The sequence below is a fragment of the Prionailurus viverrinus genome, chromosome A2, assembly GCF_022837055.1.
Source record: "Prionailurus viverrinus isolate Anna chromosome A2, UM_Priviv_1.0, whole genome shotgun sequence".
Taxonomy (NCBI): Eukaryota; Metazoa; Chordata; class Mammalia; order Carnivora; family Felidae; genus Prionailurus; species Prionailurus viverrinus.
Genome location: NC_062562.1, coordinates 109,576,889 through 109,591,772, shown reverse-complemented (window position 1 = coordinate 109,591,772; position 14,884 = coordinate 109,576,889). Strand labels below are relative to the sequence as shown.

Below are 14,884 nucleotides of genomic sequence, written 5' to 3'. Positions count from 1 at the left end.
TGGAATCTTACTGTAAAAGAATGTAAATTGGAAAGTTAAATATTTGGGTGAAGATTAGAGAAAGTAGAGTTGACTGTAATTTTATAATTTATTTGTCATTAGTGAGATGCTCACTAAAGCATAGGGAAGTAAATCTATCATATTCAAAAACTTCTAAGGTCACAGTGAGTTATCAAGCAATTAGCTAAATAAGACTTGATAAGACAAAAGACAGTTATACTTGACTCTGATGTAGGTAGGATATAAAACAACAAAAACTCTAAATGAACGTTTATGCTTAAAGCAATAATACATTTTGTAAATATCTTGGTGAGTCATTAGATTTTAAAAAATGTATTTCTTTCACATTTCTGTTAAGTCAGAATATATATACTTTGAAAAGCAATATATATAAATATATGGCATCATTTACTTGGAAAACAGTAATATCTTACATGTAAAAACATGTCATGGGACAAGATATCACATGTCTGCTCCTTACTTTTAGTTGTAAGTAGGAAAGGCAGGAAACTTCATCCTGTATTCAATGACTAATTCAAAAATGTGGTTAAGATCAGACATAACAAATCTTGGGAAAAAAGTATCTGCCTGTGTACTATTGCCCTTCAGTTGAAACAGGTACAGTCAAAAATAGAACTAACTTCTCTGAAGATCAGTTTGACCTATTAAAGTGGGTATGTGTGGTTTTCTTGCAAGACTCTCTGTACCATCCCTATTTTCTGCTTGTCCTGGAGACATGACTTGTTGGCTTTTTTTCCTTTATCGATTGTATGCTGCCCTTTTCCTGTTCTAATAGCTTCCTCTATGAAGGTGTTTAGAGAAACCTGAAGCCTCTTCCTGTAGTTTAAATGAAAACAGGGATATCAGGGCTCAGCAGTGATGGTTCTGTTTAATACTATTTTAAAATCCTTGCTGTAAGACAGAAAATATGATTTGCTGTTGATTCAAGGAACTCAACAGGGGAATGGAAGAGGACTTCCTTCATTTTGAATGGGTTAGGGCTAGATGTATCTTTTGGAGGTGAGTAGTATTGGATTTGATAGTTTCTTATATACCTAAGAACACTAACATTTTGGCTGAAGAGGTCAGCAAAGTGAATGATGAGGCTTGATGAAGTCATGGTATAGGATGTTTCTAAGAAAATTGAAGGCTGGCCTGGATTTTTTTGCTCACTTGTGGAACTTACTAATAACTTAGTATTTAGGTTTGTCTCTACTGAAAGATGTTTTGAAACCTTCTTGTAAAAATTAATACAATCTTGAGCACTCTTGAGTTCTTACTGGTTATTAGTTGCAGGCACATGTCTAGATACTCCTTGTTCCTCTTTTTTTTCTTTTTAATGTTTATTGTTTACTTTGAGAAAGAGAGCCGGGGTGGCGGAAGGGCAGAGAGAGAGAGAGAGAAAGAGAGATAGAGAGAGAGAGTGGGGGGAGAGGGATAGAATTGCAAGCAGGCTCTGTGCTGTCACCCAATGCAGGGCTTAACCTTATGAACTGTGAGATCATAACCTGAGCTGAAATCAAGAGCTGGCTGCTTACCTGAGTCAGCCAGGTGCCCCCCAAACTTTTTTCCCGTGCTCCTCTTAATGTGTCATTGGGTTTTCATGTGGTAAAGAGAAGGTTGCGCATGTTAGAAAGTTTTCATTTTACTGTTTTCTGAAGTTGAATGCAAAAACCCCAAATTATATGTGTTTTCTAACCCTTGAAGGAAGACCCTATATTTCATGTCTACCAAGAAGCCCAGTGTTCAAGGATAATAAGATGAACTTTTAAAAGATGAGTATATTACAAATTAGTGTTTGGCCTCATTCATAAACTTAAGAATGTCTACATAATATTTCCTACGTCCTATGAAGGACTTCAGAATAACATTGGAATAAAACATTTTTTTAAAGTTAATTTACTTATTTTGAGACAGAGAAAGAAAGCATGCCCAAGTTGGAGAGGGGCAGAGAGAGAGAAAGAGAATCACAAGTAGGCTGTGCACTGTTAGCACAAAGCCTGATGTGGGGCTCCAACTCAGGAACCATGAGATCATGACCTAAACTGCAATCAAGAGTCAGATGCTTAACTCAATGAACCACCCAGGTGCCCCTGGAATTAAACATTTTGGACAGCATGTTGTACAAGAATGTATTTTGCTAAACCACATACCCTAACCAAAGGTGGCTAAATTTTAGATGGCAAAGCATGTTACACAAGGGGATCAAAAGCCCTGAAGAGGGGAGCCTGAGTGGTTCAGTCAGTTAAGTAAGTGCCTGACTCTTGGTTTCAGCTCAGATCATGATAACATGGGTTCGTAAGATGGAGCCCTATCTTGGACTGTAGCACAGAGGATGCCTGTAGTAAGGAGCTTCAGAGGGGGTGAGAACAAAGAGATGATATGAGAGATTGACCTGCTTTGTATCCTGATGTTGTGGTTACACAAACTTATAATGTATTAAAATTAGGGAGATGACATAAAGGTAATTTTAGTGCATACCAATGCAGAGAAAGCTAGAGATCAGTATATCTTCACATGGCCCGGAAGATGCTCTTTCTATTTTAGGATTGTTACATAGAGGTAGCATTGGAGTTTTAACTTATTAAATAAAGTGTTGGAAGTTTGCTAGTTATGTAATTAAAAACAATGAAAGAAGACTTCCTATTTTCCCTAGTCATTTTCTATTGCAATTTTCTAATTGCTAATGTCATTTTCTATTGCAAAGGTTTGTTGGAAACTGCAGAGAATCTTATTTACTCCATGCATCTGTGAGACTACCATTTGACATGTGTGGCTTCAATTAGAAAAAAAAAGTGTGTGTGGGGGGGGATTCCTGAATTAGGAAATTTCCTATCTTCCTTATATGTTTTATCAGCATGTGCGATGGTTGAGGGCTTCAATTCTAGACTAATTTACCTGGTTTGAATCTTGGCTCCTCAGGTCACTAGCCAAATTAAGCCCAGGAAAATCATTTAAATCTTTACCTGTAAGAACGACATAATGGTTTTGCCTGCATCATACGACTTTGGTTAGAATATACATTTATTATGTTATACATAATATGATTTGTAAATTACCGAGTGAGAAATTATCCAGTGATTTGGCTGAGTTACTCTGTGCCTCAATTGTTTTTACTGAAAGGGTGTTAATATCTTTTATTTATTAGTAACATTGCTTTCATGAATTAGAATTTAAAGGGCTCTCTGTGGTAACTTGAATTTTTAATGCCTAGTGCCTTGTGAATAAAAATAATGCTCCTGGGTCTAGATGTTTTTAGCTTTTCTCTTAAACGTTTCAAAGTTCACACGTTGTTTTAACAGTTGGTTAGATTTCCTTATGTGATACACTCCAGACCTTTATCCTGTCCTCTGATCATATATAAAGATACTTTCTGAATGAAAGAAGGATGGATGAAAACAGTAGTACACTTGCATATGTTTTTTAAAACGTTTTATTACCAAATAAATCCAAACCAAATTTGTACCTTAAAGAATAATGTGCATATCTGTGTAATAGCACCCAGATCAAGAATAAAACTTTCCCACCCACAGCAGAGACTTTTTCTTGTATTCTTAGGCAATTACAACTTGTTCTATCTCTATCCAGATTTTACAGCAATTTCCCCATATTTCTTCTGAGCTTTATCACTCAAATGTACATTTCTAGACACTTTGGTTTAGTTGTGTGTGTGTGTGTGTTTTCATGACCTGTTTAATCTCACTTACCCTACCGGTTCCCCATCGTTTTATTTTGCTTAAACTTTGTTGCCTGATGAACCCAGTTTATGCGATGTGTAGATTTTTTCCTATTTTGAATTTTGATGAGTGTATATTCTTGCATGGTTCAATTATGCATATTTCTGTATGTTTTTCTGTCTTCTACAAAGTGTTAGCTGGCTCTAGAAACTTAATAAGATTTAGTTTCATCTCTTTGGTAAGATGAGAGGTGGTGTGAGTTTTTTATTACACACCAAATGTTTGGTAATCTCTTATTTCTTGTCTTTTTTTTTTTTTAAATGTTTTATTTATTTTTAAGACAGAGAGAGACAGAGCATGAGTGGGGACGGGGCAGAGAGAGAGAGGGAGACACAGAACCCGAAGCAGACTCCAGGCTCTGAGTTCTGAGCACAGAGCCTGACGCTGGGCTCAAACTCACGAACTGTGAGATCACAACCTGAGCCGAAGTCGGATGCTCAACCGACTGAGCCACCCAGGCGCCCCTCTTATTTTCTGATGATAGCAGCCATTGATATCCAGTGACTAGATTTCCTAATATGTGGAGGTGGTGTTAAAAATCATGACATTTTAATTCCTTTAATTAGTTTTCATCTATTAGTTGAGGTACTTTCATAAACACTTCTCATCTATACTTTATTTACCCAGTGTACAGTTTACATAGAAAGGTAAATGGTTATTTTCTTTTATTAGTATTCAACTGAATAAATTTATTCTCTTCATTCTCTAAACTTACCAATTATTTTGTGTGTGTGTGTTTACATAAAGATGAAATACTTCATAAATGTATATGATACTTCCAGTTTATTATTCTATTTTCATTCCACCCCAATAAGAACCTTGGTTTTTAAAGATACAGGAATTAACAGAATATTGTATAATCATTCAGATACTTTATTCAACAGTGTACCCTCCAGGTCTCAAAGTGTAGGTACTATCAACCAAGACTATTTCTGAAAAAAGTTACATATTTTTTTTATATGTTCCATTCATTCTCCTGTTGCATTTTCTTGTTGATACTGTATATTTTCAGATTATATAGCCATTATTACTGTATTCAGTTAATCTTAGACATTATTTAGTCACAGTTCTGCAAGTAACTGTTTTATGCTGTTCCTCAGTCATTGTATATATGTGTCTCTAGACTTTGGTTGTCTGAAACTTGAGCTCTAGTACATTCCCTAGGAAATATTCACAGGAAAATCATTTTCTTAATTCAAGTTGAAAATTGTGTGCTTTATACTTGAAAGTCATTTTTGCTGAATATAAAATCTTGGCTCATAATTTTTTCCTTGAATAACTTAAATATGTTCCTTTGTTTTTATTGAATACATTCTGATGATTGTTTCATTACCTTTATTATCTCTATTCTTTTGTCTAGGTGACCAAAGGAGTGATTTTTTTTTTTTTAAAGTCAAGTAATTTTACTAGAAAATGTCTTGGTAATGTTTTTTCTTGGTAAATTTTTGAGGATATTTATATGTGATCTGAGTGTGTGTGTGTAAATAAAAATGTCAGTATTCTTCATGGATTCCTATTACATTTATGTTGGATCATCTTTATCCAACTTCAATATATGTAACTTTACTGGATCCTTATCTCTTCATTTTTTAATTTAAAACTATTTTTCATTTTTAACTTTTTATCTTAAATTATCTGTTAATTTAGTACCTATGTCATATTTGTATGGTCTTTGTTTCTGAAATAGTGTTTTACTTTACATTCTTTACTGAGGACTACCACCTAGTTTCTGTGTTTGTAAATTCTAAATTATATAGTTCTCTAATGTTTGGTTTCATTACCTGTATGTTTTGTAGCTTGTTGTAAAATAGTAGATTGCAATTTCGATTGGCTTCATAGGCACATATTTCTGGCACACCTTCATTATTTTTAGAAGTGTTCTCTTATAAAAAATTTATATGGTGCTTGACTTTGATAATTTTTCTGTTAATTTGTATTTGTCTTTTTATAAAGAAAACAGTCATGTTGGATTAGGGCTCACTCTAATTGTCCTTATTTTAACCTGATGACCTTTTACAGTCTCTTGTCTCCAAATATGGTCACATTCTGAGGATGCTTAGGGTTAGAGCTCCCACTGTGGAAGCGTCCCCTCCCTAAGGAAAACAAAACAAAAAACAAAAACAAGGCAACCTAATTATACCCATACATAACAACATCCCTCACAACCTTGTAACATGGGACCACTTAATCAGACTACATGTTTGTATCTTACCATATATGAGGGACAAAGAAGCAAAAAAAAAAATAAATGCCACATGGAGTTCAGGGCTCAGTTCTTGGGGTACCAACCCAACTGAGCAGTGCTGGCAGGAATACAGTTTGTTCCTGGAAGGAAAAGGCTCAGTGTCATGGCTCTGTGCAAGAATCCTGCTATACCACAATGAATTTGATAGGGGACAAAATTCATTCAGCCCATCAAAATCTGTCTTAGTCATGATCCTAGCACACAGCCTCAAAACAAATGACTGTCAATACCTTCTTGTTGGTGCCCTGTGCTAAAACTTTGGAGTGGTGTTGGGAAATCAGAAGTTATCAAATAAATTAGAGTTTACTGAGTTTAGGAGTCAGTGATTTTATGGTAGAGAAAAACAAAGGATAAAATTCAATGTAAAATTTGTAATAAAAGCAAAATAAAAATGCAGACCAATGTGAAAGAAAAAAAATACCCTTTAGGATACTAACTTCACATAGATTTGAGTTAGCGAACAGAAATTTATAATTTCATGGCTCTGTGACTTTAGGCAACTTACTGGCTGTATAGACTCAATCTATAAAATGGGGAGAATAATTTCTGCTTGTTATGATTGAGATAAATGATGTTTAAAACTGTCTACCTTGGTAAAAAGTAAAGACAATATTAAAGCCACTTAGTATGGCATGCATATGGATTAATTAGAATAAATGCACTGACTACCAGATTGATTGCTGACCATATGGACTCTGTTGCTGGGTACTGCCTGAACATCAGCTTTGTGAGTGGCTTATTACAGCCAAAGTGTGTGTAAATTTCTGTTTCTGAAACTTTACACTGCAGGGCCTTGCCTTAGAACCATTCAGATTAGTAACACAGTAATTCATACCTGGGTATAAGGAAAATCCTGGCAGATTAGTAACACAGTAATTCATATCTGGGTATAAGGAAAATCCTGGCTGCGTGCTTACACATGTTTGAGAGAGATAGCTTTATGTATCACAAGTGGGAATTTGGAGATGTGGGTTTATTGTAGTTTCAAAAAAGTCTCTTTGGTGAAGGTTACCTCCCTATTCCTTTTTTTCCTCTCCTCCTGTTCCCACCCCTGACCAAAATGCATCTAAAACACCGACCTGTGGTTATTAAAGCAAATGGTTTGAGGTGGGCCTTTCTGGAGAACTAGACAAGGACATGAATGGCATTTGCAGGTAGGGGGAACACATATATTAGTCCAAAGATCAAGATATGTCCAGGGAATTATAGGTGGTATGATTTGGCTGAGGAGTAAGGAGTGTTGCTCAAGGCATGGGTGATTCTATGTTGCCTTTTATAGAATTGCAGGAGGTGGGAATTTTGTGATGAAGACAGGGAAATTACTAGTTATCTGAAGAATTAGGCTTATTTGCTAGCATATTTGTCAGGGTTTGCCAAAGAAATAGAACAAACAGGATACACACATGAATTGGCTCATGTGATTATAGATTATGGAGGTTGGCAGGTCCAAAATCTCCATAGCAAGTGTCACAGTTTAAGTCCTCAGGCCAGCAGGCTGCTGTAGAACCAGGAAAAGCCAGTGTTTCGTATCCAAGGCCAGTAAGCGGCAGGTTCCTCTCTTACTCCTGGGAGGTCAAACTTCTGTTATATTCGGGTCTTCTACTGTTTAGATGGGGGCCCATCCACTTTAGGGAGGGCAATCAGCTTTATTTAGTTTACCAGTTTAAATGTAAACCACATCTAAAAATACCCCCACACAAACACACAGATTATGTTTGGCTAAGTATCTGGACACCCCATTGCTCAGTCAAGTTGACATAAAATTATCCATCACAGCCAGGAAAGTAAAATCAAATTGTACATTATTTTTAGCATAATACTTTTGGCAATTGTGCACATACTTTGACCATTTAAAAGTTCTAGCACACAAGGATGAGGTATTAATTGAAAAATTGGTTCTTATTTATTAACGCTTACAGCTTGTAACTAATGTATAGACTATACGTAATGTTCCTTTAGAATTTTTTCTGTTTTTTAGTTGTGTTGAGCTCTGTGATACCTAGATGCTGTACGTAAATAAAGAGTTTTTCAGTGCAGATCAGAGAATATGTGTTAAAAACGATGTTTGGTGGAGAACATACCCTACAGGTTTAGATATTAAAATACTTCATGTGTCATAATTGTCCTTTTAGGAAGATTAAAAAAATATTTTATAAAAAAGGTAGCGTGACAACTAAAACTAACAAGTTAATATTAGTTGGGGGTGGGTATGTGGTTCATTCACTTGAACAGCCGACTCTTGATTTCGGCTCAGGTCATGATCTCGCGGTGTGTGGGTTCAAGCCCTACATCGGGCTCTGAGCTAACAGTGCGGACCCTGCTTCAGATTCTCTCTTTCCCTCTCTGTCTGCCCCTTTTCCACTTGCACACATGCGTGCACACTGTCTTACAGTAAATGAGTAAACTCAAAAAAATAATATTAGTAATAAAGTTGACAGGTCAGGTATGAGCTAAATTTAACTGCATTATTTTTCTAATTTATCTTTAGGTCTGTTTAAGGGAGAGAACAAAGACTACATTCCTGTGGTATATTTTTCATGATTCTGGGAAACAAAATGATTTTATGGTTTTCCCTCATTCTATTGTTGTGTTGATTTTAATGTCTAAAATTTCTAAGAATCGCTTTATTAATAGTTAGAACAACAGATTAACAACTCTAAAGGCCCCTGTTTTTGTTGATTTCATTATTAACCTCAGAGAAGTTGTTAAATTGTTTGCTTTGAGAAATAGTAAGTATTAATTATATTATGTTTGGAAGGAATTTTCTCCTTCATGAAAAAATGAATTTTAAATGTACATTTTTTTCTGAGTTGGGGGTACTAGAGTAACTGGCATTGAGGAGGTTCAATCTATTGGAGCCCTGCTTCCATAGCTGCATTCTTCACCATTTTGAGCCTCCAGCTGCATGGCCTGAGTGCAGTCATTGCTATTGTCTTTTGTTGGTAAAGATCTTACGTACATTAGTATTCCCAGTTAGGATTGTCAGTGTGTGTGGGATTATCAGTAGAAACCACATGAGATGCTTCAACCTAGATCTAACGGATAAACCAAGATAAGAATGATCAGAATGTATCCACTTTAGTTATAAAGAAGTTCAGGGAGGGACACCTGTGTGGCTCAGTCTGTTAAGTGTTGCACTCTTGATCTCTGCCCAGGTCACTATCTCACAGTTTCATGAGTTTGAGCCATGTATCAGGATCTGTTCGGACAGTGTGGAATCTTGTGATTTTTTTCTCTCCCTCTCTGCCCCTCCCCCACTAGCACTGTCTCTGTCTCAAAAAACAAACAGACAAACAAACAAAAAAAAACCTTACAAAGTGCAGGGTTGAAAACACAGGACTGTTACTTAAGATGTGGTTTTTATTATTACACATAATTACTGCTTTTTTGGGTGTAACTTGGAAATTTGAAAAGGATTAGTGGGACAAAATTGAAATGGATTTTTTTTAACCAAACTGAAATAATTAAGACCATAGAGACCAGGGGCCATTTGTAGTTACAGATGGGTCGTATCTTGAGTAGACAAAACTAATTTTAATTTATATTTTTGTTGGATCCATGTAACCATGGAAGTGACAATTATTATGTGAACAATTATTAGGGATTTACTTGGACCAGACACTCTATGTAACTTTAGGTATATTAAATCCTCATTTAATCCTCATTAAAATGTCATAATGTTAGATCTTTTATCCCATGTTTCCTTCATTTCTCGTATATTTATAAATTCTGTGTAGAAAGTTTGTCATTTCTACATAGAAACTGATTTTTAGTCTTTGCATATTTCAGACATGTAAAATATTGATAAAGCATGAATATACTATTTATAGAATTTTTTGGATATTGGATTCCTGTAGCATTTAAAAAAATTGCACATTGCTCATGAACTTAACAAACATTATTAAATGCCCAAGAAGTGCCTTATATCTATAATTTATGAACTATTGTGTGTTTTTTTTTCTTAGATTGCCTTTATAATACTGGCCAAGAAACGGCTAAACTGTAAACTCTAGTGAGCCATGAAGATCAGAGTAGGTGGATGGATTTGGGTTTTTTTAAACAGTTTGACGCTAGCAATCTCAAAGGGAATTGAATAACAATTCTCAGCATGCTCCAATTGCTACAATATGGAGTAGATTAGAGAAAACTGCAGAATTATCCCAAAAGGATTATATTCAAAAAGAGTTATACCATTTTGGGGGAATTAATCAGCTATCATAGACAATTAGTTTTTTTGTTGTTTGTTTTTTTTCAAAGTGAAAACTTGTATAAACTCCACATTGTAGAAAATCAAGGCAATGAACAAGCAGAGGTTTTCAACGTGACTAAACATCTGAATCAGTTTTGGAGCTTCAAAAAAAATACAGGCAAGAATCTTGTTGGGTGGGTTTTAAAAGTATGTATTTGAAAACTACAAAAGCCAAACAAAACCTACTCAGAATTGATTCTGATGTGCAACCAAAGTTGAGAACCATTGAATTGGGGGAACTGATGAAGATTTAACCTGGTCTAGACTGTGAATGCCACTGGACAGGTAGAGAATTTTATATGACTAGGAAAAGGACATATTGGTATGGACAATTGACACTATAAAGAAAAGGGTCAATCTGGCACAGATTACTCTGGAGTATAAATCCCTGGGAATTACAAGGCGTAAACAGACAGTATAGAAATCGACGTGATAGAAGATTCACCTTATTTATTGTTATATTGCCTTGAATCTAGGTTCTCGTATTTTTTTTTCGTTGATCTTCGGTAAATAGGTGATTTTTTTTTAATCCAGCTTTATTGAGATATAAAAGACATATAACATCATGCAAGTTTTGGGTGTGCAATGTAATGATTTGATGTATGTATATATTGTGCAGTGATTACTACAATAAGGTTAATATATTCGTTACATCCAATAGTTAATTTTTTTTAGAAGATGAATTTTAAGATCTCCTACTATACACATACATATGCAACACACACATATTCATGTATTTTTTTATTGTATCTTATGTGTTTTTGGGGGGCAGAATATTTTTTATTTCAAACAAAAGATGAAAGAATAGTACATATAACTTCCATTCTGTCTTTTGCCTAGGTATACCATTTTCCCATTTTTTTTACATTATCTCCCCTTTGTAAAGCCTCAGCAAGAGTGATCATGAAAAAGTTAGTTCATTTCTGTGAATTCAGGTTTCTGGTTTCTATTATATATAGATTCATAATAATATTGTTTGCAGGGCCATCATGAACATTGGTAATAATAGAACATAGAGCTCTTGCACCATACAATATTCTTGATAGATGTGAGGTAGTTAGTAAAATGAGTACTATTAATTGGTGCTTTTCTTAATATTTTAAATGTCTGTTGTCCCCAGCTGTGCTTGGAAAAATGATTAACTATTACTAGATTAACGTTTATATATATCATGTTATATAAAGTTGTTCCTTGAAGAAGCAGCTGGGTTAAATGTTAAACTAATTTGATTTAGGATTCTTATTTAAAAGTAAGCCTTTGTAAAAGTTTTTGACATAATAGCATGCATTGTCTTCTTAATTGGCAGCAATATAGCTATTTCTTAGTATTATAGACCTAGCTAGTGTAGAGTAGGATTATGTATCTTTTGAGAGAGTGCATCCAAGGTTTACAAAGGTGAGCGTGATTATGTCATATGAATTGTGTTTTTTTTTTTTAAGTTTTTTTTTTCAACGTTTATTTATTTTTGGGACAGAGAGAGACAGAGCATGAACAGGGGAGGGACAGAGAGAGAGGGAGACACAGAATCGGAAACAGGCTCCAGGCTCTGAGCCATCAGCCCAGAGCCTGACGCGGGGCTAGAACTCACAGACCGCGAGATCGTGACCTGGCTGAAGTTGGACGCTTAACTGACTGCGCCACCCAGGCGCCCCTGAATTGTGTTTTTAAAATGGATCATGTCGAAGACACTTAACAAATTTGAAGAAAATAGTTTGGCTATTATATTCACTTGTAACAGTTAAACAGGCAAGAACTTAATTGTATTGAATTGACTGAATTAAGACGAATGCCAAGGACACTTCTGTGCTCATCCAGGACACTAGGTGGCACAGTGAGTTGCACACAGAAGGTACTTTCTAGCCTGAAGTGGGGGATCTGCATGAGATGGGATTTTATCAGATTCTAGGGGACTCTTTATAAACAGATAAGGAATGAACTGTCAGGCAAATAGCTGTCACCTTCAGTTAGTCCTTTTAGATATATCCTATGATGTCTTATTTCTGTTGATTATACGATGTCCTGGTTAGCCACTTACACAGCACTGAATCCCTATCTTTATTGACTTGGGTGGTAAAGAGTGGAGGACTTACCAGTGTGGATTCCAAGTGACTTCACTGGCCTGCAGGTAAAAGCTTTGTAGTTTGACAGTTACAAACAACAGGTTAATCCAGGTTTTAGCATACTAGGGCTTTGTTCCATTTTCTCTTAGAAACTTACTTTTTTTCTTTTTTTTTTCTTTTTTTTTTTTTAATCTCAGAAAGAATTTCACAGCACATTTGCCTGGTTATGGACACAAAAGATGAGAATCATGTAGGTCATCGTCTTGAAGAAGTACTAAAAGACGAATTAAATGTAAGTATTCAAAGATTGAGTTTCATGATCTCAAAGAGTTGAGTTCATTCTATACCTCTTTTTTTGAGCTGATGAACTTGCTAGTTAAATTCATATCTAATTGGGCTAAGGAAATGAAAGTAGTAATTAAATGTGAGGTCCATAGAAATTATTTGTAAGTTTTACCACTAATGACTTCAATTATTTATTTCTATGACAACTTTGTGTCTTGAAATGTTTTGACAGAATGATTTTATTTAACTGTAAGTAACTTCCCTGTTTCTGTTAAAACGTATACCACCTATCAAAGTTTATGGTGAACATGTGATAACTTGTTAACAATATACATGATCAAATTCTATTTAAAAGCTGAAGGAAAAAGTTGATTTTTGGTAGCTAATTTTATTACAATAGCATAGTTAGAAGAGGAATGAGCTCTGTTAGGACTGTCTGTACTCAGATGGCAGCTTTATTGCTTAATTTCCTTATCTTAAATTGAAGATGTCAATAATATCCACTTTGTGAAATTATTAAGAGGGTTGAATAAAATAACTTAAAAGTTTGAATTTAAAGTTTAAATAAATTTAAAGTACTTAGAAAAGCATCTGGCTTGTAATAAGTTTTTGGTGAAAATGAGCTATAATAATTAAACTTTCAATGATGACACAGATATGTATTAAGTAGTAAATACTACTGGTTTCCCAAAATTTAGTCCTGAATTAGGTACACGAACTGTTAAGAACATAGATCCCTGGAATATGTAAAAACTGAGTGAACCGTACACTGGGATTAGTTCTGGAATCCAAATTTTTAACAAGCTTCCCCAGGTGGTATTGACAATCAGTGACAAATTCTACCAGTAGTGTTTGTAGCAACGACCCAAAGCTGAAAAAAAAAAAAAAAATGATTACCATTTCCACTGTTTCTTAGGTGGAAAGGTCATACTATAATCTAGTCTTCTGTATTACTTCTATCCATTGACTTTCTGGGGTTTTTCCCCCCATCTTTGAAAATTTTAGCACTTTGCTCTCTGCTTTCTGTCTCAAGTTCACTTGTTAAGAATCTGTTCCTGGGGAGCCTCGGTGGCTCAGTGAGTTGAGTCTGACTCTTGATTTCAGCACAGGTCATGATCTCACTGTCCTGGGATGGAGCTCCAAGTTGGGCTCTCCATTGGTGTGGAGCCTGCTTGAGATTCTCTCTCTCCCTCTTCCTTTGCCCCTCCCCAGCTTGAGTGTGTGCGCGCGCTCGTTCTCTCACACTCTTTCTCTTTACAAAAAAAAAAATCCTAAACTATAGATAACTTTCCACTGTCTAGCCCACTGAAGCGCCCTTTTGCCTCAAAAATAGTCTTTTACTCTTGGGTAATCTCGTTTATTCTTTTTCCAATCAATGCAGAAGCCACTGAGGTGGGACCTTGAGAGAATTTTTTTTTTCAACATAATACTTAATTTTTTTTAATTTATGTCCAAATTAGCACATAGTGCAACAATGATTTCAGAGGTAGATTCCTTAATGCCCCTTACCCATTTAGCCCATCCCCCCACAACCCCTCCAGTAACCCTCTGTTTCTTCTCCATATTTATGAGTCTTTTATGCTTTGTCCCCCTCCCTGTTTTTATATTATTTTTGTTTCCCTTCCCTTATGTTCATCTGTTTTGTCTCTTAAAGTCCTCATATGAGTGAAGTCATATGATATTTGTCTTTTTCTGACTAATTTCACTTAGCATGATACCCTCCTGTTCCATCCATGTAGTTACAAATGGCAAGATTTATTCTTTTTTGATTGCCGAGTAATACTCCATTGTATATATATACCACATCTTTATCCATTCATCTGTCGATGAACATACGGGCTCTTTCCATACTTTGGCTATTGTAGATACTGCTGTTATAAACATTCGGATGCATGTGTCCCTTCAAAACAGCATACCTGTATCCATTGGATAAATACCTAGTAGTACAATTGCTGGGTCATAGGGTAGTTCTATTTTTATTTTTTGAGGAGCCTCCACACTGTTTTCCAGAGTGGCTACACCAGCTTGCATTCCCACCAGCAGTGCAAAAGAGATCCTCTTTCTCTGCATCCTCACCAACATCTGTTGTTGCCTGAGTTGTTCACGTCAGCCATTCTGATAGGCGTCAGGTGGCATCTCATGGTGGTTTTGATTTGTATTTCCCTGATGATGAGTGATGTTGAGCATTTTTTCATGTGTCGGTTGGCCATCTGGATGTCTTCTTTGCAGAAGTGTCTATTTATGTCTTTTGCCCATTTCTTCACTGGATTATTTGTTTTTTGGGTGTTGAGTTGGATAAGTTCTTTGT

At 35.5% G+C, this 14,884-nt stretch overlaps 1 protein-coding gene across 2 annotated transcripts in view; it reads left to right on the top strand.

Moving 5' to 3' along the window:
* CRPPA (CDP-L-ribitol pyrophosphorylase A) overlaps positions 1-14,884 on the top strand; it is a 332,720-nt gene that overhangs the window by 134,528 nt on the left and 183,308 nt on the right. For both annotated transcript variants that reach the window (XR_007150469.1, XM_047850755.1), the window contains exon 6: positions 12,489-12,583. Coding sequence is in view for 1 of the 2 variants with exons in the window: in XM_047850755.1 (XP_047706711.1) it covers positions 12,489-12,583 (95 nt within the window). In the remaining variant the exon portion in view is untranslated. The remainder of the gene's footprint in view (positions 1-12,488; positions 12,584-14,884) is intronic.